The 25,154-nt window shown below is 43.0% G+C and overlaps 1 protein-coding gene across 9 annotated transcripts in view; it reads left to right on the top strand.

The window, feature by feature from the left end:
• The window catches only part of RBMS3 (RNA binding motif single stranded interacting protein 3), a 722,481-nt gene that overhangs the window by 29,083 nt on the left and 668,244 nt on the right, over window positions 1-25,154 (top strand). For 5 of the 9 annotated variants that reach the window (XM_067291474.1, XM_067291473.1, XM_067291476.1 and 2 more), the window contains one exon: window positions 2,836-3,011. The exons of 3 other annotated variants lie outside the window; for them this stretch is intronic. In XM_067291474.1, the coding sequence (XP_067147575.1) occupies window positions 2,836-3,011 (176 nt within the window). Of the gene's footprint in view, window positions 1-2,835; window positions 3,012-18,316; window positions 18,496-25,154 lie in introns of those variants that run through there. One more of the 9 variants, XM_067291481.1, reaches the window with a different exon arrangement.

Below are 25,154 nucleotides of genomic sequence, written 5' to 3'. Positions count from 1 at the left end.
GAGATTCTTATTTAGAAAAACTGAGTGATCTTGAAAGCTACTCCTGGATAATTAGTCCTGTCTTTCCCCCTTCCACCTTCCTGTGAAAGTGTAAGAATTGTCATAGCCACCTCTTTACTGCTATTTGGTATGCATTTTGGAAAGACACTGCTATGGAACTTTTTGCAAATGTTTAATAAATTATATATTTTTTCCAATAGCTTATTATATTTAATATTCAATATCCTATTAAAACAAATTTTATTTCAAGAAAATATATTATGGAAGAGAGACTGTCAGATCGGGTCTTTTCTGCTTTGCTTCTAGTATTTTCCCTGTCTCATTAGTCCCTCCATTAACTGATTCTTTTGAAAAATTTTAGGGGGGAAAAGACCCCCTTATTCAATTAGCTCATTGTTTTCCCCCTGTGGTATGGATACATTTTTTTCATTCTTCAATATTCTATTCCCAATCTGCTCAGGCTAGTCAGTCTATGCACTGCTCTAGTTTAGGCTAAAGGAAACGTTAGCAGAACTACTATAAACACTTTCCCAAATGCCCACTTATAGCTGAACTTGCTCTTTACCAGGATGTGTAGGTTGAAAACTGGGAAGAACTGAGCTGAAACAGGGAAAGCACTGGACTTTCTCTAGGAAGTTCCCCTGTGCTTCTCCAGGCGCTGTGAAGACGATGAGGAGCCCTGTCGGTGTTGGGCAACCTGCAGTGTGCCTGTTGCAAGTTTTACTGTTTCAAACGCCGGCTTGTGGAAGCAGGCATCTCTTTTACCCAGCCATAAGCCAAGCCCTTTCTCTTTCTCCATACTCATTCATGTGCAGCACATCCTTTCATATATGCTCCACCTTGCAGGTGTTTTCATTTTTTTCACAGTCCTTTCAATTGACCTACTCCATATTCGGAACCTTTTTCCTCCTCTGGTAAATACTAATTATAGTCATCCAGGAACAGACAACGCTGAGACAACAGTTTTGCATCTCAGGCTGAAATCCTGAGCTTGCTGCTTAGAAAATGGAGCCTGTAAAATGACGATCATAGAGGTGAAGAGGTGGTTTTTTGCTTTTTTTTATTTTTTTCTTTTATTTTTATTGTAAAGCTGGGTTCCTTGAGGTGCTGGCAATCTTCAGTAACTTGTAGCTGCCTAAAATTGTTTTTACAGCACGGATGATTTGCTGCAATAATCTGAGCTGCTGGCTAGCAGACGTGAAAGGGGCTCTTTGGAAACCCAATGAAATCTCTGGGCTGGTGGTGGCAGCCAGCAGACACAGCCCAAACGCAAATTCTTGTAATCGCAGCAGACAGCAGCACTGAATCGCTTCCAGCTGTCGCCCGCCCAAGCGAGCGCCGGGTGTTTCGGAGGCGAGGGTATGTGCCAGCCCCCAAATCCCCACGCTGCCAGGCGCTGCGGGTAACCCGGCATCACGAATAAGCCAAGCCCTGGCCCTGGCCCAGAGGGATCCCGAAGAAGGGCCGAACCGTGGCCGTGGCTGAGTGGGAGGCTGAACCGAGTAACCTGCCACCATGCTCGCAACCAGCACTTTGGCCAAGGAGCCGGAGCTGGGTTGGCCTGTACTTTTTGTGATGATGCAGGAGAGCAGAGTAACTCTGTGTTGTGCCAGCGCTGGTATAAAATAGTGGTGTTGGGTAAAAGGCAGCAACCAGAAATTCTCTGTGCCTTTGCACTGGTGCGTTTTTCTGTCCATTTTACAGAGGTGTGCATGACTGCAAAGCATTGGAAAAAAATTGACTTTACTACACATCATTTTAAATGTCTCCTGTCTCTGTCCTGGAAGTGGAGGGGAAGAGAAGAGGATTTTAAAATACTGCTATTTATTTTTGTTTACTAGAAGGTGAACGTTTTATAACATTTACATTTAGTCTAAGACATCTTCTCATACTCTTATTAGTTATTTTCAAAACCTCTCTGATTTTGAGCACATTGTGTCCACCAACCAATACAGAACTTGCTGCTACTTATAATAGTTGCTTTATTGAAGTCTGTTCCTGTTTGTAAACTCAAAGCCATGTTTCAAGGTGATTTCTAGGTGAGCTTCTGGCTAGCATAAATATCAGTTTGACTGCTAAACTTCAGTATCTTAAAGAGTTAAATCTTTGCCCATTTGCTTGTCTCATCATTAATACCTGTGCCCAGCATTTTCATGTTCTGTTACTTGTTATATGGAGATGTCAGACAGTGAGTTTCAAGATAGCCAGACAATAACTGGATTCATGTATTTAAGACCTCAGAGGGTGGAAGCCTTGTGGTTTCTGCACTTAGTTACAGGAAGCTAAATAGTGGCTCAGGAGCACTGAATATAATGGTGGAGAGATTTTCCTTTTGCTAATAATCATCATCCAGTACAGAGATGGGAACTGGCAAGCAATATCTTCCCATCCTGTCTTTAGTGGACTTCTGGTCACTGAAGGTACACCTATAGATGTTGCTGTAGTTGAGCTGGGTGTGCTGGGCACTTCTGAAAAGTAGGCCACCTTTCTCTCCTTATTAAAAGAGAAAGAAAATAGAAGAAAAATCAGTGTAGAAAGGTAATTTAAGGAAAAAATATGTAATATTTTAAATAAACTTCATACTACTGTTTGCATTCCCCAAATCCTAGGCGAGAATTAGCAGCAGGAGGCAGGCACTCTTTGGCCCTCCTTCTGTGAGGGGCCTGGTGCTGACTGGCCGCAACTCTGCGCCAGCTTTCCCGTAACGCTCCTGTGCGTCGGTTTCATGCTCCATGTGCATTAACACCAATCCACAGAAAAACGCTTGTCCTTGTGGCAGAAAGCATTCTCAAGAGGCTCTTCACTGCTTAGGCCTTCGTGCTTTTGTTTCAACAGTCTCTCTTCTCGCACGGTCATGTTTTCAAGTCCTTGGCTTCAAGACTCTTATGTAAAGAGTGTGGAACTGAAATGAATGCAGAGGGCCAAACTCTTCCCAGCTTGATCCATCACAGAAACACATCTTGGTCTTGCAAGGAAAGCTTGTCTGAGAATCATCTTTTTGGCTTCCCTGGGTAAGTACATGATGCGTCTTTCTCCACAGGGGATACAAGGTTGGATATGCCCACATGCCCTTTCATAAGCATGCTGTCCTGCAGTGCTGTCTGGGAGCAGAAAAAGGCCCCTGGCATGCCATCTTCTGCAATGCAGTGCCGTGGATACAGGGAAGCAGGAAGAGGGATTATTTTACAAAGGTACAAGCTATTCTGACCCTCTTGGGGCTGGGTGACTTCCCACTGCACTTCTCTTGGGGCTGTGGTGAAATGCCGTAGTCTAGCCCAATGTTTTTGCTTGAAAATCTGAACCTCCAGGCGTGAATAACTTACTGGAGTTAATCTTCAACTGTGGTCATCCAGTATTCAAATATTAATGTGGCTGATCAGAGTGAGGCAGTGCAACCATGGTGGTCTTGCAAAATAACGCATTGCACCAGTGACATTTCCTAACATGAGTCAATGTTTGTTCTTCTGTAAAAGGCGTTGTAATTTTTTGCTCCCCCCCCCCCAACTGAAAGACAAAATGGCTTGTGCAGGCTTAACTCCTGTGCAACAAACATTAAATCTGTACAGAATGGCAAAAGTTATGAAGCAGCATCTGAAGGGGGAAGGAGGAGCAGCAGAAATGCAAGAAGCTCCCCTTGAGATGATCAAATTTTTAAGATGTTACAGGTTTAGCAAGTCTTTCCCTTTGTCAGGAATACAACTAATGTAGCAGTATGTAGGAGCTGGAGCTAGGGTTTGAATGAAGAGCGTTTTTCAGGAAACAAATGACCCGGTAGTTCTCAGAGCTGCAGGTGATACAGGGTCGTGTTCCCAAATAGGCCAGATTTACTTTGTGCTTTCAACTGGAAAGTTTTATGCAAGTTCATGAACTAGGGGAGTGATCAAGATTTTTCAGCCCGCTTCACTGAAGGGCAAGTATCATCCTGGATAAATAATCCTGGCTCTGGGTTTTTTGTTCCCATACAGGTGACTTGTGCTACAGGGGAGTGTGCACCACTGCTTTCTCTTCCAGCTCGCCTTCTGGGCTGCAAGCATTTTTCTCTCTTTTCCCATGATCCCAATGATCCTTATGATTCCCAATGATCCTTGCAGCTTTTATTTAGCAACCTTTTTTTTAGTAACTGATGGAAAGTGCCACACAATGCTTGAAATTGCTATGTTTTAAATAAGTTCATGAATGAATCCTAGAGCAACACTCTCTGTGCTTGTCCGTGAGAAGGAATGCTGTCCTAAGGCAGTGAGAATGCTCAGATCAGCTTGTACCTTAGTGTGCAAGTGATTATTTTGTACAACATTAGGATTAAAATCTCTTTGAGGGGAAGGAGACTGTAATGTTAATATGGCCATAACTATTTCTCAAGCATGTAAAATATCCCTTTTCTTTCATCTCCTCCACAGTGCAAGGACTTTATGCCAGGACAACGCACATATTTCCCAATAAGTGAAAGGCAACAGAATTTCTTAACTATCTTTGAACTTTGCGTGAAGATAGATGAATACAGGGTGAGACCCCATGGATATGGGTCCAGCTGTAGATAATCAAATCTAGTCTTCTAAAATAATGCTACATGAATGGAGCAGGGGATGTGAGAGGCACAGGGAAAGAAGTTCCTGCCTGTCAATTTGCTTTTTACAAAAAACAAATTAATGATATGGAGTGAAACTCACACTCCTATGAATCACTGAACAGACTGCAACTCTCCTTGCCCACCACACTGACCAGGGCCGCTGGAGCTAATGGAGTAAGCGGCAGCAGCCAAGCGCCCTCCCTGCAGGCCAGCGTTAAGGAGCATCAGTCAGCTTTACTAGTTCACTTCATAGGTATTTGACAGAAATCACAATTTCTGGCTCAGCCACACAAAGTCCCCTGCTCCTGTATTTTCTTCTGACCTGTCTCTGCTCCTGCTTTGGTATTTTATGCCATGTTGGTTTGTTCCTGCTAAATCCCAGTCCTAAGCCCCGTTCTAGTTGGTACCCATTCGGTATCGTCTCAGTTGTTTCTTCTGCATCCAAGATCATCAGAGCTGTGACTGTCGCCTGCTTTTCCACACCAGCCTGGCTCTTTGCTATGGTTTTCTTTGCCCAGCCAGTGTCAATTTTCCATGCCAGATCTGTGACTGATCTGGGTGCCTCTCAGTGTCCCTCTCTCAGACCTGTCTCCCACCTGTTCCTATTCCAGCCTCTCCGGGACAGTTATTAGGGGCTGAGGGAGGCATTTCCCTACCTCCCTTCTTTGTCCCTCTCTATTTTCCCCCCTAAACTTTGCAGCTCAGCACTTGTCCCCCTCAACGTTTGAGTCTGATAACTTTGTCTTCCATGTTCCCTGGACCAAGCAGAGGAAGTTGGCTGGGAAAATGCCAGTGGGGGTATCCTTGCTTTCATTTTTAGGTGTCTGGATCTGGCCCTGTTTGGCAGCCTGGCATTGCAGTGCCATGGAAAGTCCCACTCAGCCCCAGGCTGGAGCAAACCTGGCGGGCAGGAGTCCTAAGGGATTAGCTGAAATCAGCAAAACGGCTCATCAGCTAAAATTCGAAGACATCTTTATTGACAGTTTTTGAACTGAGAATTTTCTTTTTCCACTTTGTTTCTGAGGACTTGCAGCTTGTCCAAATTTGGGTAGGTTTTCACTCAGACACATTCCTGACACAAAGGGCACATTTTTTGAGACAGATTCCATCCCTGTCGTATTTAGTGTCAGATCCAAAACGTGGTGGCAGTGGGGAACTTCTCTAGGAAGAGAACACCCCCCCACACACACTCTTCCCTATAGCCTTGCTCTCAAAACTTGCCTACAGCGTTCTGTCCAAATCCCACCCCCCAAAATTGGGCTGCAGCACATATTCAACAGATTTCCACCCCAGATTTCCACTTGAAAGGGCAAAGTTTGGCAGAGTTATTAGCAACTGAGAATGAAATTTTGTGTGGGGAAGTCTCAGGTGATCTTGGTGACGAGCAGAGCCGTGCCCAGGTGCTCCTCCCCGCCTGCCCGTGCCCCTCGCTGCTTTATTTAGCACAAGGTTTCTCCCCACTGAGCTGGCTCCTGTTCCCAGCTAAGTTGGTGACAAACTTCTTGCAGACTGCGGGGCCAGGGAGTTCGCTGTGTCCTGAAAGAGGAGCATGCTGGAGGGATTGGCGAGAGGGTTGCAGAGCCCGGCCGGTGGAAGTAACCACGGGATGCCAGCCGCTGAAAAACAGGGAACAGAGCTGCACCTGCTGTTTCGTTTTGTTTCAACTTTGTGAACATCAGTCTGTTTTAGAACAGCTTGCCTTTTTTTTCCTTTTAAACAGAAGACACCTATTGCTGGTGGTGTTGCGAGCAGGGAGAGGATAAGTTTGATGTCGCGTGTGGCCCAGAGCTCGAGGTAATGAAGGAGTGAGTATGTTGCAGGTCAGTGCGAGTTCGGGTGGTGAGGTCTAAATAGCTGCTGCAATGGCACAGTTTATCATTTGATGAGAGAGATGGTTTTGGTCGCTAGACCAGTTTGTCTGTGATCTATGTACCTTTTGAAATCACAGTGCTGTATTTACCTTAGCAGCATAGAGGTCCAGATACAAACTTAAATATTTCTTTCAGTACACTGAGAGTTTGAGAGTGACCAGATATTATTATAGTATTGTCTTGAAGTGTGAAGGTGTGGAAATACCATAAAACAAGGTAAAATAGCAGAGACTGAAGTAATATCTTTATGTGGTTCTGACCTGTCTTTGACTCAAGCTTATGTTTTTCTTAGGAGAAACCTAACTATTTCCTTGTGGTGCCAGAGCTGGGTATAACCGTATGGCATTCTTTCTTTGAGGCAAGTCTTTTAAGCTAATGTGAATTATCCTGCACTTGCCATAGGCAAAAAAAGCACACATGTGGCCTGTTGTTGTGAATCAACAGACATGTAATAACTGATTTGTATGTCTAAGCCCTTACTACAGTCATGTGTTGTCATATCTCTGGCTGTTAGCAATGGGCCAATATGTAGTTTTTGCATTAAAAGAGTTTAAGACTATGCCTCAGTGTATGTACGAAAATACAGTGAGTTGCTATAGTTTAGGATACAGACTATGCAAGCTTTTTGGCAGATTTAATCATCTATATAACTCTACATCTGCAAAGAAAAAGGGGGAAAAGTAGACTTATTGACATTAGATTCTCTAGGCTGCTCTTTATTAATGGTTTCTGGCAGGTGAAGATCTCTCAAGGTAAAACTGAAGGACTTGGCCTGTCATGTTTAGTAGAAGAGAAATTAAAGATAGAGGTAAGTGGGTGGAAGTGATTAAGGTAGAAGAATAAAGGAGGATTTAAACAGAAAAGTTAACAGAGAGAGCATGCTTGCTTGAACAGTGATGAATGTGATTTGAGGTAAGAGTTTGAGTTGAATGGCTGTGGACGTAGTTGGCCATAGAGGCTAGAAAAAAACACCTTTGGGGTTTGGTCTTGTTTTTAAAATGAGCTTTCAAAATAATCTTTTAGTGACATCACAGGATTAGTTTATTGCTGTCTTTTGTATGTGCTGTTCAGCTGCAGCTTTCCGTATGTGCTGGAACAGTGTGAGCTGGGACTGGGATGGCACAGAGGGATTCCTGCAGCAGTTGGTGGGAGAGGAGGCTGGAGGCTTGAAGTAGTAGTATGGCTGAGAAGAAGAAAAGGTATCAGCACATTTGGGAAATCCTCCAGAGGGAGGAAAAACTCTTCCCTCCATGTAGGTATTTCTCCTTTATTGAAACAGATCTGACTTGAAGGCTGGAAGAAGGGAGGTGATGTGTGTGTATATGTATATATGTGTGTGTGTGTGTATATAAAATATATATATATGTATGTGTATATATATAACTGCAGGTGCTTTCCCCTGAGAATTTCTAGCTGGAAAGTTTAGGGGGAATTCCAGGTTTATTTAGACAAAAAGACATGAGTAAGGAGGGAGGAGCCTTGAAATACAGAAAACTTTTCAGGAAGTCCGTAATTTTGATTACTGAATGTCTGCTCTGAAATCCTACCCAGAGCAATATTTTATGTTGGATAATGAAGTGTGTCAAAGTTTTTAGGGGAAAAAAGATATTCTTACACTACTCTAAAAGGTAAATCAGTAAAACTACACTATATAGCAGAATTTATAAGTTAAATCAATAACCCTACACACTAACGGAGTGCTTTGTAAGCTAAAACTGCACTACATATCATACTAATTCTTTGAGAGTGTAAAGAGTTTAGGAGATTGGTTATACCATCTGCAATACCAGTAAAATACAGTATTAGGTTACATATGCCTACTAGGCAGGCATCAGTAAATAAGTGCGTGATATTAAAAATGTGACACTTCTAAGTCAGTCTTTGATAGTGGAGTGTGTGTATTGGTATGTTGCATTTACCTTTCCGTGTATGTGCTCTGAGTGAAAATCAGTCCTTTGGTATAGCTGGCAGGCCTCTTTAAGCATTTACTGGCGTGTGGATGAACCTCCAACATTAACATTGCAATAGGAACAGGAGTTGGAGGGCTGACATTAGTTTCCAGAGGTCTCTGGGGTGACTTATCTGTAGCGAGAGAGGCTGCATTCACCATTAATTTTTAAATGGTGAATGAGCTGGGCTGAATCCAGCCTCTGCTCCCTGCTGAGGCAGCAACGTGGGCCGCAGGAGGTGCAGTCCCGGACACGCTGCCAGGGGGTCCACTGCTCTCTTCCCACAGTGTTTACCTTTGAAAAGGGAGGATTGGGGTTTCCGCCAGATGCCCTAGGGAAATCTAGAAGGCGTGTGTAGTGAGTAAGTGCACCCTTTAACGGTGGCGGTGTTGGGCAGTCACCTGCGTAGCCTCCTGGGAAGACAAGGTACCAGGTACTTCTGTGCCGTAACGCCGGGGTAAGCAGAGCTCTGCTGGAGAGGACTGAAAGAGAGCAAACTTTGGCCTCTTCAGGGACCTATTTGGAGGAATCCCATGGGTTAGGGCCCTAGAAGGAAGGGGCGTTCAAGAGAGCTGGTTAATATTCAAACATCACTTCCTCCAAGCTCAAGAGCGGTACATCCCTATGATTAGGAAGTCAAGCAAAGGAGGCAGGAGACCTGCATGGATGAGCAAGGAGCTCCTGGCAAAACTCAACCAGAAGAAGGAAGTATACAGAAAGTGGAAAGGGGGACAGGTCACTTGGGAGGAATATAGGAACGTTGTCAGAGTATGCAGGGATGCGACGAGGAAGGCTAAGGCCCGTTTGGAATTAAATCTGGCAAGAGATGTCAAGGACAGCAAGAAGGGCTTCTTCAAATACATCAGTAGCAAGAGGAAGACTAGGGAAAATGTGGGGCCTTTGCTGAATGGAGTGGGTGCCCTGGTGACGAAGGATGCAGAGAAGGCAGAGTTACTGAATGCCACCTTTGCTTCAGTCTTTACTGCTCAGGCCAGCCCTCAGGAACCCCAGACCCTGGAGGCAAGAGAGAAAGTCTGGAGGAAGGAAGACTTTCCCTTGGTCAAGGAGGATCGTGTCAGAGATCATTTAAGCAGACCTGACACCCACAAATCCATGGGCCCTGATGGGATGCACCCACGAGTGCTGAGGGAGCTGGCGGACATTATTGCTAAGCCACTCTCCCTCACCTTTGAAAGGTCGTGGAGAACAGGAGAGGTGCCTGAAGACTGGAAGAAAGCCAATGTCACCCCCATCTTCAAAAAGGGCAAGAAGGAGGACCCAGGGAACTCCAGGCCAGTCAGCCTCACCTGCATCCCTGGAAAGGTGATGGAGCAGCTCATCCTGGAGGCCATCTCCAAGCATGTGGAGGACAAGAAAGTGATCAGGAGTAGTCAGCATGGCTTCACCAAGGGGAAATCATGCTTAACCAATCTGATAGCCTTCTATGATGGAATGACTGCCTGGGTAGATGAGGGGAGAGCAGTGGGTGTTGTCTACCTTGACTTCAGCAAGGCTTTTGACACTGTCTCCCAGAACATCCTTGTAGGCAAGCTCAGGAAGTGCAGGCTAGATGAGTGGACAGTGAGGTGGATTGAGACCTGGCTGAATGGCAGAGCTCAGAGAGTTGTGATCAGCGTCACAGAGTCTAGTTGGAGGCCTGTAGCTAGCGGTGTCCCCCAGGGGTCAGTACTGGGTCCAGTCTTGTTCAACTTCTTCATCAATGACCTGGATGAAGGAACAGAGTGCACCCTCAGCAAGTTTGCCAACGATACAAAACTGGGAGGAGTGGCCGATACGCCAGAGGGCTGTGCTGCCATTCAGAGAGACCTGGACAGGCTGGAGAGGTGGGTGGAGAGGAACCTCCTGAAGTTCAACAAAGGCAAGTGCAGGGTCCTGCACCTAGGGAGGAATAACCCCATGCACCGGTACAGGTTGGGGGTTGACCTGCTGGAAAGCAGCTCTGCCGAGAAGGACCTGGGAGTGCTGGTGGACACCAAGTTAAGCATGAGGCAGCAATGTGGCCTTGTGGCCAAGAAGGCCAATGGTATCCTGGGGTGCATCAGGAAGAGTGTTGCCAGCAGGTCGAGGGAGGTGATTCTCCCCCTCTACTCAGCCCTGGTGAGGCCACATCTGGAGTACTGCGTCCAGTTCTGGGCTCCCCAGTACAAGAGGGATGTGGCACTACTGGAGCAAGTCCAGCGAAGGGCTACAAAGATGATTAGGGGACTGGAGCATCTCTCTTGTGAGGAAAGGCTGAGAGAGCTGGGCCTGTTTAGCCTGGAGAAGAGAAGGCTGAGAGGAGATCTTATCAACGTGTACAAGTATCTGAAGGGAGGGTGTCAAGAGGATGGGACCAGACTCTTTTCAGTGGTGCCGAGTGACAGGACGTGAGGCAACAGGCACAAACTGAAACACAGACAATTCTATCTGAACATGAGGAAAAACTTTTTCACTGTGAGGGTGACAGAGCACTGGACCAGGTTGCCCAGAGAGGTTGTGGAGTCTCCTTCTCTGGAGATATTCAAAACCTGCCTGGACGTGATCCTGTGCAACGTGCTGTAGGTGACCCTGCTTGAGCAGGGGGGTTGGACTAGATGATCTGCAGATGTCCCTTCCAACCTCAACCATTCTGTGATTCTGTGAAACCAAATCTTACAAATATATATATTTTGTTCAAATTTTACATTTTTCTTTTGACCCCTCTGACTGTGCTATCTCCTAGGAGCAATTATTTACCACTTCAGGTGCAGTACCTTGGTAAATGGCCGTGGAGGGCCTGAGCGGTTGCCACTCCATCCACTGCGTGGCACTGCGCAGACGATCCAGCCTGGCCAGGGCTGGCACGGGCTCTCCACTCCGTGCATCCAGCCTGCTTCGTGAAGTGCAGACCCATGCTGAACGTGGTGGGAGACCTGTCCCTAACCAAGCTCCAATCTGTAGCACAGCCGTAGCCCTACGTGTTGTCCTAGCACTCTCGGAGTTACGCTTGGCTGAGGCGGGCTTGTTGTCCACGACTCGTGTTTCTTTTGATTTGTACTTTGTCATATGTGTGAGTTTTGTTTGTTGACTCAGAACAGCCAGCTTTGACCAAATAATTAGAATTAAAACGCTTACATTGGGTGTCTGTGATTAAAGTCGGCATACAATACAATAAGAATTTCCTCCTTTATTATTCTCAAAGGTACTCACCAGCCCTAGGTCCCCTGAAGGCTTATTGGCATTACATTTGAGCCCAAAATTTTTATTTAGAAGCTTATACTTATGTATCTACTGTAATATTAAGTAACAAGGGTTGACGTTTTTGCGCTTCCTCCAAAAACTTCCATAACCTACATTTGCCAAGCTAGATCTGGGAACATATGCAATGCATTCCTTTTTTTTTGATGGGCCTCAGAATCTAAATTGAGACTTTTGAGCTGCTCTTGAACACTGGGAAACCATATGTGGGGTTGTGTTATTTGAATGACATTCAAAACCAGAGGGTTTATGTAAACATGTCATTAAAAATGTAGTTCAGTCAGTGAAAGACATGAACCGTTGTTCAACCTATGTGTGAGCTCACTCCGCAGTGTCATGTCTGTAAGAAGGATGAGAATGGGAGAAAAGAGTAATAGCTTTTTTTAAAATTAAAAAAATAAATAAATGGAAAAGTCTTTGTAGATGGACTCTACAGAAGAGATCTGCAGAGGAGGTGTCTCCTACTATGTGCATTGGCTTAGTGGTTCTGAAGTGAATGAGGCATTAGCAGTACTTAACTGGACTGTAACTACTGGTCATCTCAGGGACTGGAATGGCCCCTCCTGTTTAAGAGTTCACTGTGATTAAAGAAAACACGGTGAGAACAACCCCCCTTGAAGGCAAAGGTCATATCCCGCACAGGGTAGGCAGCTCCTGCAGCTGGGTGGAGATTGTTCAAGGGTAGAGATATGTATGCTGGTATTTTAAGAAGAAGCTAAGCATTTGGTATGTGAAGGACAAGAGTTGTTTTAAAGAAGGGTTGGACAGAGGGAGCATTTTATGATTCAGAATACTTGTGCTTTTGGTATAATCAAATTTTCTGAGTTTTTTTTTTTTTTTTAAATACCTTTCCAAAAACTTTTTATGAAATTAAGCTGCCATGGGACAAGGTGCAAGGTCCTTATGGATTGGCAGTAATTTCTATTTAGGACACAAAGGGTAGGAATAAGTGAGCAGCTTTTAACAAAAGGGTGGGGTGACCAGGGAGGGGTTTCTATTCAGTCTGGTGCAGTTCAACGTGTTGCTAAAAGGGATGGAGAATGAGAGGATTAAGCCTGCTGATGCTGCCAAGTCAGGCAGGGTGGTAAAGGTGAGGACATACTGGAGGACTGCAGAAAGACCTCACAGTACAGAGTGACTGGAGGACAATATGGCAGATGATTAAATTCAGTGTTGATGAATGTAGAATGATGCACAGGAGGAGGAGGAGCAATCTTTAACTTAAGTACACAGTGCTGGACTCGAAATTATTGCTTGGGAAGAAACCTTGGGTTATAATAATTGTATGAAAATGTGTGCTAAATGTGCAGCAGGAGTAAAAAAAAAATTAATGCTAGGAATTACTGGGAAAGGAATAGGGAACAAAACAGAAAACAAAGATCTTTATGCTACAGTATAAATGGATGGCACACTTGAATACTGCATCCTTGGTCCCTTTCATATCAGAAAGGATGCAGGAGAAGGAGAGAAGATACAGAGAAGGTTAATTAAAAGATATGGAACAAATCCCATATGGAAGACATCTAAACGCTAAGGACTTTTCAATCTGGAAAAGATGTATCTAAGCAGGAAGAAAATGAAGATTTATAAACTCTCAAGTGGCATGGAGAAAGCAATAGAAATTGATTGTTAACTCTCCCATATCGTGGGAGCCAAGCAGCATCAAGTGAATGGTTAGGTGGCAACTTTAAAACAAGCAAAATAGACTTCCTCTACATTGTGTAGTTAAGTCGTGAAATTGCCACAGGATATTGTAGACACCGAAAGTTCATATGTTGACAAGGTGTTTGAACAAATCCATCAAAGAACTCTCTTAGTGCCTATTGTATACAAAAATGCAATTCATGGTTCAGAAAATCACCTAACCAGAGATTGCTGGGAGCTGGGAAGGCCCAGGGGTTGGGAAGGGGCTAGAAGGGGGGTCTCTGATCTGTCCATGCTTGCCCTGTTCTTAAGCTGTCCGTGAGGAGGAAAAAGTATAAGTTCTGAGCATATATAGGGTATCTGACTATCCAATCTCTGATCCGATCCTGTCTGGCTATTGCTGTGTAATTAGACCCACGTTATGCCATAGTTCAAGCCCGTGACAAAAGCAGCTTGTGCCCTTAAAAATCAATTCATGTTTTTGTGAAAGGATTTTGGTGAGCCCTGGGATGTCCCTACAGAAGAGAGGCAGAAGAATTTTAAAAAATAGGCTGAGATGAAAGAAATGTGTACTGTGTGAAATCCTAATTTGCAAAGGTATTTTCATACTTTTTGAGGGTCTTTTTGTCTTAATAGCTATAGATAGTATGTTAGTATGTCACCCATATGTGAATAACAGTGATGCTGATGTCTGGGGATAATCTCTAAATTGGGATCATTTTTGTATCAAGGTACTTGCTGTAGCTTTTCAAAGAGACTGAAATGCAGCTGACCTGAATAAAACCTGCGCATTGAAACACCTGATTTTCTTTTCATTGAGGGTACTGTAATGTGTGCAGTGTATGTGCTAAATACGTTGCTTTTTAGTTGGCTCTCCATGTAATGCTGGATTGCAGCAGACTGCTCTCTGTCACACCTGATGACTAAACCTGTCTCACCCACGCCACGGGAAAGTACTGGTGCATTTGAGACTGCTTAGAATCAAGCTTTAGGTTGTCCTCAGATTTCAAATCTCCTGTGCACTTTTTTTAATATGACCTCTAACTCAAGAGATACAAGCACAAAAGGATTCCAGCCAACAATTAATCAGATAAGTATTTATTTATTTAACTCAACCTATAGAATTATGCTGGCAATAGTTTCTTCAGAATTAGACTTTCACTGAGTAAATGACTCTCTTTTAAAGACTGTTTTCTCTTTTTCAGGCATCTGCACTGAAACATTCTGGATTTCATTGGGCATGGTAAGAAATTCTCTCTTATTTACAGAAAAAGAATCAGTTAAGAGCTAGCTGGCTGTTTTGTTTGCCTCCTGATATGTTCAAAGTAGAAGCACAGCTATGGAAACAAGATGCATTTGCATTATGTTGTGCATTCTAAAACAGGAGGGAAAGACATAACTAAAGCAAACATATATTGCAACCATGTGGGAGAGTGTTTACTACTGCCGTACTAGGAAATGGGTTCATGTCGGGTGTGAGCTGGGGCTGAGGGCCCAGCAGAAATTGTGGAATGTCTGTCTGCATGATGGATAGCAAAATTTTTAAACTATGTGTAACAGCCACCTTTTAAATGTGAGGTTGCATATAATCCTTATGGTCTTAATGAGCATATAGTTGCACTTCTGATATTGTAAAGGTTGCCTAGCGAGCCCACAGTTACTAGAATATGGACAGGAAACAAGACAAAGCTAGGCAATTGGGAAGATGCACTCTGCTGTGAGAGGAAAATCCTATAATATTTCTATAAATTGAAGCATCAATAGATCTAAATGTTGCTGAAATATGAAGTAGTTCAATCTCATTGAGACTAAGGCTTTAGTCTTGCTGGCACAGCTGTGTCAGGAAGGGATTTACTATATTTTTGTCATCATTGCTATGCTAGCAAAAGCCCTAGTATATATACAGTGACACCAAGAGAGAGGGGGGGAAGAAAAAAAAGGATTTTTTTCTTGGTCAACTTAACTTGCTCATGGAAATGATGTAAAACTACCTGCAAAAGGCTTTTTTGCTAGCATAAATTGTCTATGCTTGTATAGTTATACCAATAAACCATTAAAAGAGCATACAAGGACTTGCTGAAAAGAAATAATCTATCTGAAGCTAAAGATAACAAACAATCTTTAGTATAAATTGGCTACTTCATATGACTGGAGATGGTATGTAAAAAGTACATACGAAATCCAGGGATGCCACAATTTTTTTTGCCCATTCCTTTTGAAGTTTTCAACTTTTGCCTAGTGTTAAAGTTCAAGCTGAGGAAAATTCAAGACGGCATCATGCAGATGTTTTTTCCTCCTTGGGCATTTATTGTCTCTGAGGGAATAAGTGTTGGTGAGGCTTGAGACCGTGAGTCCCAGAAAGCCTTGCTGCCAGACCATGAGAAGTACCACTTTCTTGGGCAGCACTGAGGGAATCTCACTTTGAAGTCTCCCTCCCACATCTGTACTGGGCTTGAAGCCAGGCCTCTCTTCTGTAAAGAAACCTTGCTAAAATTTCTCATTTCATGCCCCTTTATGGGGAGAGAGCGAGCAAGATGAGGAGAGAAAGAGAAGGAGGTACATGCCAAGTGTATTGAGGGAGCAGAGCAGAAGAGGTTCTTGATTTTGCGTGCTTGGGGACAAGGGGGCAGCAGGAAAGGAGAAGGTTTTTTGTTAATTAGCACCATGTTTACCGTCCCTTCCTCCCACCTCAAAGTTCGCTTCCTCCTCTCCAAAACGCATCCATATTTTTAGACAACTGTTTATGTTTGAGCCCTTTGAACTAGCAGAGGCACTTGAAATAAATGTACTTACAACTGTGCCTCCTGTCAGCCTTAGTCTATTCCGCATATGACACTTATAAGAGTTGAGGAATATGTCTTACATAGCATAGAAATATGCTAAGTTCACAGTGGTGGCACCTGAAACAGCTTCCCTCCTCCCTCCCCCTTGGCGTGCCCTGGAATTGTTGCTGCGTTATTTGATAAACAGCCCCCAATTAGTCGTTCCAGTCCTTGCTAATTCGGCAAGTGCTCTCCAGGGCACCTGGGCAGCTTGTATGCAGTTCATGCGCTCGCCCCAGGTAGCTCTGAACATGAGGATTTCCCTTAATAGTTTTTGCTGTTGTGTCTGTTCAGAAGGTTTTACTGCTCCTCTCAGTGAGCCACATGGTAGCATTACTAATGTACGCGCGCTGCCTTGCCTTTCTCCAGCGTGCCGCTAAAAATGTGCACAAGATAATCCCCCAAACGGGATGCTTTTCTGTGTAGCACATCTCTGCACGTGGTGGGTAGAAACAGCTGACGGGGGTGCTGCGGGGAGGGGTCCTCCATCCCCCCTTGGTCTGGGGCTGCGCGGGTGTCTTCACGGATAACCAGCCACCTGCCTGCGCACCAGGATCCCCGTGAGATCGGACCTCTGTAACCTGGTTGCAAAGCAGCACAGCAAGTCAGAGTCATCCTCATTGATAAACGCTCAGGGTTCTTGCAAATTCTGTGGGGCAGCAGCTGTGGAGGGGAGAAGTTGTCTCTAACTTTTGTTCCTTATTCTTTTGTCTTACAGGTGCCTGGCGGTGACGACTGTGCAATCTGCTACTGAAGCAAATTACAGAGGAGGTGGCTGACCTGTGGCTATGGCTGCTTTCCACATATAAATGTTATTGTGTGTATCTGTTTGACTATGGTAGGATACTTAATGTATCATAGAAACAAGCTTTTTACCTCTAGACTCAGTGTCACTTTCACCACGGATCCTTTCTTCCAAATGTATTTTCTCTCACTTCAGCTTTGGTATCTTAAAAAAAAACCAAAAACTTTTAAAAATGTAATTTTCTATGAAAAATATACCCTACTGTCATTTTTTTTTTGGAAAAACGGAATTTATTGTAACCATTGTTGTTTAAGTATTGTGTACAGGATGTTAAGTAACTGCTCAGCCAAACGTCAGTGTGAACCCATAAATCCTTAGCAGAAAAAAAAAAATAAATATTTTTACTTTCTCTAAAAGCTTCCCTGTAAAATTCTTCTAAAGGTTTTTCTCACAAAACAACAAAAACCAGAAAGATGGGTGTCTCTTTACTTCTCAGCCTGGTGGCAGGGTTGTTGGGACTTTTGACCAAGCATTCTGAACATATTGCAAGTCTCCAAAAAGATGAAGCCTACCTTGTTAACCAAGGATATGCCTCATTTGTGGTGAGCAGGAGACTTGAGGATTTGAAGTTTCTATTTAAACATGCTTATCCCTGTATCACCACCTCCAAAGAAACTGCAAAGACGACTGTGAACCTTCTCTGCTCACAAGATCTGGGCAGAAAGCTGGGCAAAGCTGTTCAGCTAAAGTGATTACTTTTTTCTTTCCCTTCCTTTCATATGCAAAGATATCCTGCCTTTTGAAGTATATGCCGTTCTTTTCACCTTGTTTCAGGAAAATCACAGCTGCTGCAGTATTAGCTATTCTTCAGCATTTTCATTCTGATTTGCATAAGGCTTTCTTTTTTTAAAATATATATTTATATAACACTCTTAATTTTCAAATATTTTTGCTATCTTTGAATCCTTCAAATGGGTTGTTTGGCCTCTACATACATAATCTTCTAGACTCATACAGAAGAATGTAGGGAAAAGCTGATACCACAGTGTAGTATTTACAGTATGATGAGCCATCATGTAACCAGACTAAATAGCAAGGAATTATTCACAAGGAGGTGAGGTTAAATTTGCTGCTGCTGCTAAGTTCTTGGCTGTTCGATCTTAACACTGAATGCCTGGGTTTCTTTTTATGGAGTGCCTGTTTACTCTTCTATATTTTTATAGAGTAAAAGGCTGGTGGGGAGAATGAGGGTGTTATGTGCAGTAATATTATAAATAACATTGGCGCTCAGATTATTTGCATTAGATTCACTTGCCTGAATGCGTAAATTTAAATTAAAAAGTGTTATTTAAAAAAAGGGCAGAACAATGGCATGGATAAGAGATCTAAAGGAAATGTTATGGAATATATTTATTAGGGAGTATTCCCTACCTAGCTACTAACCCAAGCTGAAAATTTCTTACTCCTCCCACAGCCTCAGATCAAACAGAATATTAAAACCTTAAAGATGCTGGCGTAAGGAAGAAGGAGGTCCTTACTCAACACCTGTGCCTCTGCCATGATGGACAAACAGGAAGCAGAACTACTTTCCAGACCTAGAAGTGGTGACTAGGATGGATGAAGGGCAGCTGTGGCTGAGAAGGGGAAGCATGCGCATAGGGTCTGTTGTTGTTCTTGTCCTTCTGCTTTGTAAGCCATAAACTTTGAGGTAAATGATTAATGCATACTTTTGAGCTATGTTTCAATCAATGTGGTGGCATTTGGCTCAGTAACGAGGCATTCGGTGTTGCAAACTCCTGAAAAAACAAGGTGCAGGACAGGCATCTGGGGGAGAGAGGTTGTGGTTCTTCCCCCAGCCCGCGTGTGAGTGCCGGCGTGGGACAGAGACGCCGAGGTGCTGACATTGCTGCCCTTGGAGGGGGAGAGGAAGGCAGACCGAGCTCTGAGCAAGTAGTGCTTCTTGTGAGGGCTGGCTGACATATTTCAGAGTGTTTCTACATGTGTGATCTTTTCAGTGCTGGAATTTACTTTGCAAAGCCTAATAATACCAGTGCGCTCTTGTAGTTTTATAGCATTTTTGATTATGGCCATCATTTGCGATACCCCTGCTGTCATATTGGCCTCAATAACACTTTCAAATAGTCTCTGACCCGCCCTCCAAGATTATGGTAGTGCAGTTGGGCCAATTTCATATATGCTAGGCTTTCTTCCCTCCTCTCATTCCTCCTTCCCAAGGCAGCCAAATGCTGGCTGTGGCCAGTGGGGTTCTTCTGGCTTGTTCTTTCCCAGCATTTGTCCCCAAAGGTATGCGCCATCTGCATGACCTTTCCTGGGAGTAGAAGGATTAAATACCGCTCCTTGCCCAAGCTGCTTCCTCAGTGCAGCAGAGAAGATGGTGGAAGATGCTGTGTCCTGCTTGTAACAGCTGTTTTTCCTGTCCTTCCTGCACCCCTTATCAAAACCTTGAATTCCTGCATGGCAGCTCCTTGTTGCTTGGCCCCTGGGCCTGGCCATTGCATGCCTTCAGGAAGGGGATTCGAAACCTGGAGGGCTTGAGGCAAGGGGACCTTGAAGAAACTTCTGGAATAGAAATGCCTGTGAATCTACAAACGTGTGCGGCAAACCGCTGGAGGAGAGCAGGGCAGTACTGGAGTGAGCAACGCACTGGGAGACGAGGGGGTTTGGGTAAGCACTCCAATTCGAGTGTGCACCGCACAGGGCTCCAGCAGCCAATGTGTTAGGCCAATTGGTCCCATATGCCAGAGTATGTTGATTTGTGTCTGGGTTCAGCACTGAGCTGAAGCTTGTGTCTCTTCTAAGACTTCTGCTGAAATTAGAGCTTCAGCTGTGAATTAGCTAAGGTGTAGTTTGTTAATTCAGTGATATATTTAAGTAACATTTTACATCTGGACTTGACAACCAACCTGAAATCCTCATTTGAAAACAATAGTAAAGTACTAGAGAGATTATGGCATGATGTAGTCTACCAGCATGGTTTTTTTTACCATGAGAACTGATGATTCAATGATCTCTTAGAGCTGCAAATGTGTCAGAGATGGTGTGAATAAGTGCAAACAAAATGAAGTGTGTGACAAGCCTGTGACAAAGCTCTGGACAAAAGACGACAGACGCTACGATGTCATGGACTGAGAGGCAAAATAGTGCTATGGATGAAAACTGGGGAGAAAAGGAAATGCAGAGAGTAAGACCCACCCACTACAGTAGGAAGAGCCCAGTTTGGTGTTGGCCCTCTGAAAGTTGACTAAGACTCCTGTTAACGCATTTATTACTGGTATAGAGAGAGGGGTGGAGTGGTAAAGTAGCAACATTTGCAGCAGAGACAATTCTTTAGTCTACTCAGGAGCAGCAGGAACTCTAAGGACTTTCATAAAAGTGTAAAGTTTCCCACTGGCTGGGCAGAACAATGGTGAATAAAGATTAGTGGGGATAAATGTGAAGTAAGACCAACTGGAAGAGAGAGGGTGAACGGTCCTATAGGACTCAGAAGAGCATGCTGAGCATGACAGCTCCGTGGGGACACTTGATCCAATTACGACCACGTTAAAAAAAATGATATTAGGTTGCATATTGTTCAAAAATGTTACAATATTGAATAACTGGGAGAATATTATAATGCCTTTTATATAGACCAATGCCTGTGGTCTCATCCAGAACACAGTGCGCAGTGTTCACCTCCCCAGTTCAAAAAGGATGTGGCTGAAAGAGGGGGATTTGGAAGAGGGTGGCAAGAACATTGACGAACCTGGGAAAAGTCCTGCCAGAAGAAAGACTGAAAATTTTACCTCAGAAGGTACAGAAGAGGAGAAATGATGCAAGTGTGGAGGCTAATGGATATGCTGGAGATGAGGCGTCAGGAACTTATTCTCTTCTCATCCCATGGTATAGGCCCAACGGGGCACTAGATAAAACTTAACAGTTATTCAAAAAGATAACTATTGTAACTAGTCGGGGAGGTGATATCAACAATTCAGGCTTCATGTCATAAACTCTATTTTAATAAAATTTTAAGTGGGCGGAAAGGCTAGGCAGCAGCAGCAGTCCTAGGTATGGGGCGCTAAGTCTTGACAAATGTGCATCAGCAGAGGGACGGTTACTTAGTTACTTCATGCTCCAGTTTTCAAACTGTTACTTGAATGTTTCCTGATTTATCCTTCTTCTGAAATCCTGTTTACATTCTATAAGGGAAGTTAATAATTCAGTGTACTGCGCTCATTTACCAAAAAAAAGCCTTTGATAGAGACATCTAGTGCTTGTGCTATTACAGTGCCATTCAGCTACCATGTAACTTTAACACTGAAAATGTCTGCTCTAATATCTAAATTCTCATGATTCTAGTTTGTGGGCTTTGGAAATAAGCTGTGTGTTTAATGGCTTAATTAGCTGGTCTAAAGCCACTTATTTAGGTGTATATGAAACAAATGTGTGTGTATGCATGTGTGCGTGTGTGCACAAATGATTTTATACAGAAACCTCATAGGTTATTGCCCAGTAGAATGCAAATCAGAATAACAGTTTGTTTGTTTTTTTTCCTAATAGCTTTCATGACATCCTTCTTTCCGAGCTGTATATAGATGGCTCTTTCCCCAGTGGGCCCTGATTCCCATCACAGTGTCAGAAGGATGGCTACAGCTTTGAGAAATTGTTCCTTCAAGCAGAGTCATCCTTTTTCCCTTCCCAGATATTTTGCCACTGCTCTGACTCCACACGTTCCCTGCGCTATGGTAGTGCACTGGTTAAATTTTCCTAGAGGCATGATGCAGCTCTACAGTGATGTGTCTGATGATAAACTTGCTGGAGAGCGTAAAAGCTAATACATGGCCTCAGATATTTTTGCACTTCTTGGAACATAGATATTAATCTAAACATCCATGTGCCCTTTGTATTGATTTGAAGTATATGGAGACATTGAACAGCTGATCTCTAAAAAGATCTGTCATGCAGAGCCTTTCCCTCTGTTTAGTTTCCTCTAAACAGTCCTCAAGAAATTAGTTATTTTTTAAAAAATAAAATGTACAAGAAACTGAAGCTTGATTCTTCCTTCTGACAGGAAGATTTTTCTTTTTTTTTCTTAAAGAAACATGGATAAATTGATTAGTTTTTTTAATATAAATATTGCTAAGGAATCTCTCAGGCTTGTAAAGAAAGAAGTTTTTGTTTTAGAATGGTATGTATTTCTGGATAGAGATCAATTACTAAATTATTCATTTTTCCCCTTTCTCCATTTTACTGTGGCCTTCGTTTCTAGGTGGCTGGAATGATTAATGGGATGTGCTGGGTTAATGCCTTATGTTTGGGTACTCAAATGATAGAAGCAGCTTTGTGCAAAGCTTTTAGTGTGGATGCAAGATTGGAAGATATTTTGAAGGCAGCCGATTGGGCACGGCACTTCCACTTCTCTCAATTTAGCCATAAATCAATTGTGAGTAATTTTCCCACAGTAATTTTTCATACAGTTTGAACTGGGGTAATGAACATCCCTGTCCTGGAGTGAAATTGTGATTTTTCTAGATCTTGTTGGAGAGATGATCAAGATTTATGAAGGGTGACGATGTAAATCCATTACATTTTTCTCTCTCCTTTGTTTGCCTCTCCATCTCTTCTCCTCACCTCTGACTCCCTCCTTCCTTCTTTCCTTCCCCCACCTCCCAACCCAAGTAACTTTAAAAAGTCCATGAAACTACAGGTATTGCATGACAGTTGGCTCTTACTTCATAAGCAGTCATTTATCATTGACTGATAGCCAGAAACAGCAATAATCTAACTGATGAATATAATATGGTTCAAAACAAGTAACAGTAGAACGTGAGCAACTTCCTATAGCTCTGAACAATTTTTTTTTATCTTAATCTATTACATTCACTTTTAATGTTGCTTGATATCAATGTACAATTCTGCTTAAAAAGGAACTTTGTAGAAGTGACGTTATGGAGTCCTATATTCATTTTGTCTCCTCCCCAGTTTCTATATATCTAATGCTTGCAGTTTGAAAGCAAAAGGATGCTGCATTTTTTTGTTCCTGGCAGTCCCCAAATCTACCCTGGGCTCTGAGACAGAAGGTGGAGTCTTTTTTTCTTTCTTTTTTTTTTTTTTCTTCTCCCCTCTCATCTCTGCCCCTGACAGAAGTATGGCTACTGGTATTGAGTAACCTCTGTGTCTGCTGAGGGCACCCTTTGTACCACCACCGCCACAAACCTCCTTGACAGTTAGCTTGGGATACTGCCTTTATGTATGGTGTAATATTGTGCAATATGGTATTTCTTGCTTTGTTGATAGGCGTAATGTTGAACTGCAATTTATTAGAACCGGGGCAGAGAACCTTTCCTTGGCAAAGGCCAGCTAGGGCTCTCGGAGACATTTGGAAAGTCAGATGCTAATAAGCACCTTTGTTTTTCATCCCATAATGAAGTTCACACGGGCCCAAAATCATTTGGCTGTAGTCTCCCTGAAATCAAGTTGCAGACTGTATCTGGCCCCTGGGCCAGGAATTCCTTGTTCCTGTATCAGACAGTGTCTAATTGCAGTTGAAAGAGAGTTCTCTTAAAAATCGTTTTGCAGGTGACTCTGGAGAGACAAAGAATGTAAATTCTTGTAGACTTACAAAGACTGCAGTCAGAATATTGAGTGAAACTCAGAGTGCAACACTGTGCTTCCTCCCTACATCCCAGGCTTCAAAGATTTAGTTTTCAAAAGAATGTGGGAAATTGGGTCATTATTGTACAGTTTAGAAAAGATCTGAGGTTACCAACTCTCTTGCTTTAGCCATGGAGGAACTCTGAATCTAGATTAGTAGGAAGTCTGAACTAGATTTTCCTCTGCATTTAACATGGAGATCTAATAAATTGTATTTAACTCAGTGAGTGAAATTCTGCCACCATTGAAAATGATGTCAAAATTTCCATTGGCTTTTGTGAGAATAGGATATCACCCCATAAATATAAAAACAAAGTAGAATCTATAAGTCTTAAAGCCAACTATTTCTGTCAGAAAGTACTCATCATAAGATTTTTTGAGTATCTTGTTTTTAGAAAGCAATTTAATTTTCTTACTCAGAAGTAATTTTTCTGCCTTTTAAAAATGTCTAAAATGTATTTTTCAGTAATTATCACTTAGAGTGACACCTTAAAAGAAGTGAAGGTAATAAGGGGGTGGAGTTAATTAGCATCAAGTAAATATGTATTTGCTATCTTTCCTGCAAGAAGTCTGAATTTCTGTTCCCCTTCATGCCCCCCCCCTTTCTTTTTGGTGAGTAATACAAGACGGAGTTGTTGTAACAATTTTATAGTCCCTGAGTAGTTTTCAGAGTTTATGGGATAGTATTTTATAACTACATTTTGTAAGCAGCAGTGTCTTTTGGAATGGCCATGAAATGTTACAGTAGAGATTTCAAAAAGACAAGGTCTTGGCATAGGTTTCTGAAGGGAGGAAAAATGACTTTAGACTCTCTTTAAGCATTTCTCATCCCAGCGATGGCCCCGTGGCTGCCTTGTTTTGTAGGCTAATGGGTCTGTTTCATTGGGCAGGAATTAATAGGTGTAAGAATGGCCAGAAACAGGTCAAAGTCCAGGTTGTCCATGCCCTCCTTCCAGCAGTGGGAAATGATGGATACCTCGGTGGGCTTACATTGATACCTTATATTGATGTCCTTATACCGTCCCAGACTTAGGAACTTCCTAAGCTAGAGGGTACAATGGTAAAGTAGTAGTAAAAAAATGCAATGGCTGCCTGGCTTCTGTTTCTCCTCTTTCTCCATGACGGGGCTCTGAAGGAGGCTTTTCTTTAGCTTGTTTCTGACAACACCTTTGTCTCAGGAATTACCCTGCTAGAAATGAGTTCCACCTGCAGACCATTCAGCTGGCAGTATTTTCACATGGCGCATGAAAGTAGTTAATATTTAAGCTTCATGCAAGAAAATCTGAGGAGGCTGAAGGAGGTTAGGGTGAGAAAAAGGGAGGCATGGCTTTCTACTGTATTACATTTTTAATTATTCTTCCTGCTACTTCACCCTTCTAGTATCTCAACGTGTAAGGTAAATCTATTTTACCCGGTGTGTATGCCTCTTAAATTTGATCTTCATTTCTTTTTCTGTTGAATTTGCCCTGAAAGATATAGTAAGCTTTGGCAAGGAAAAAAAAAATTCTAACTATATAATAGCAGTGTAAGTTTAAAGGCATAAATTGATGGTTCACATAAAGATTGTAAGACATTTTAGTTGCAGACTGTTAACTGTTACTAGTACATATCAGAACTCTAGCCTGCAATTGTCAGCAGTCCAGAGTTTCACCCACTAATTAATTAACC

This window comes from Apteryx mantelli, chromosome 2 (assembly GCF_036417845.1).
Source record: "Apteryx mantelli isolate bAptMan1 chromosome 2, bAptMan1.hap1, whole genome shotgun sequence".
NCBI lineage: Eukaryota > Metazoa > Chordata > Aves > Apterygiformes > Apterygidae > Apteryx > Apteryx mantelli.
Note: the sequence above shows the minus strand (reverse complement) of the source record. Positions and strands in the feature narration are given on the sequence as shown.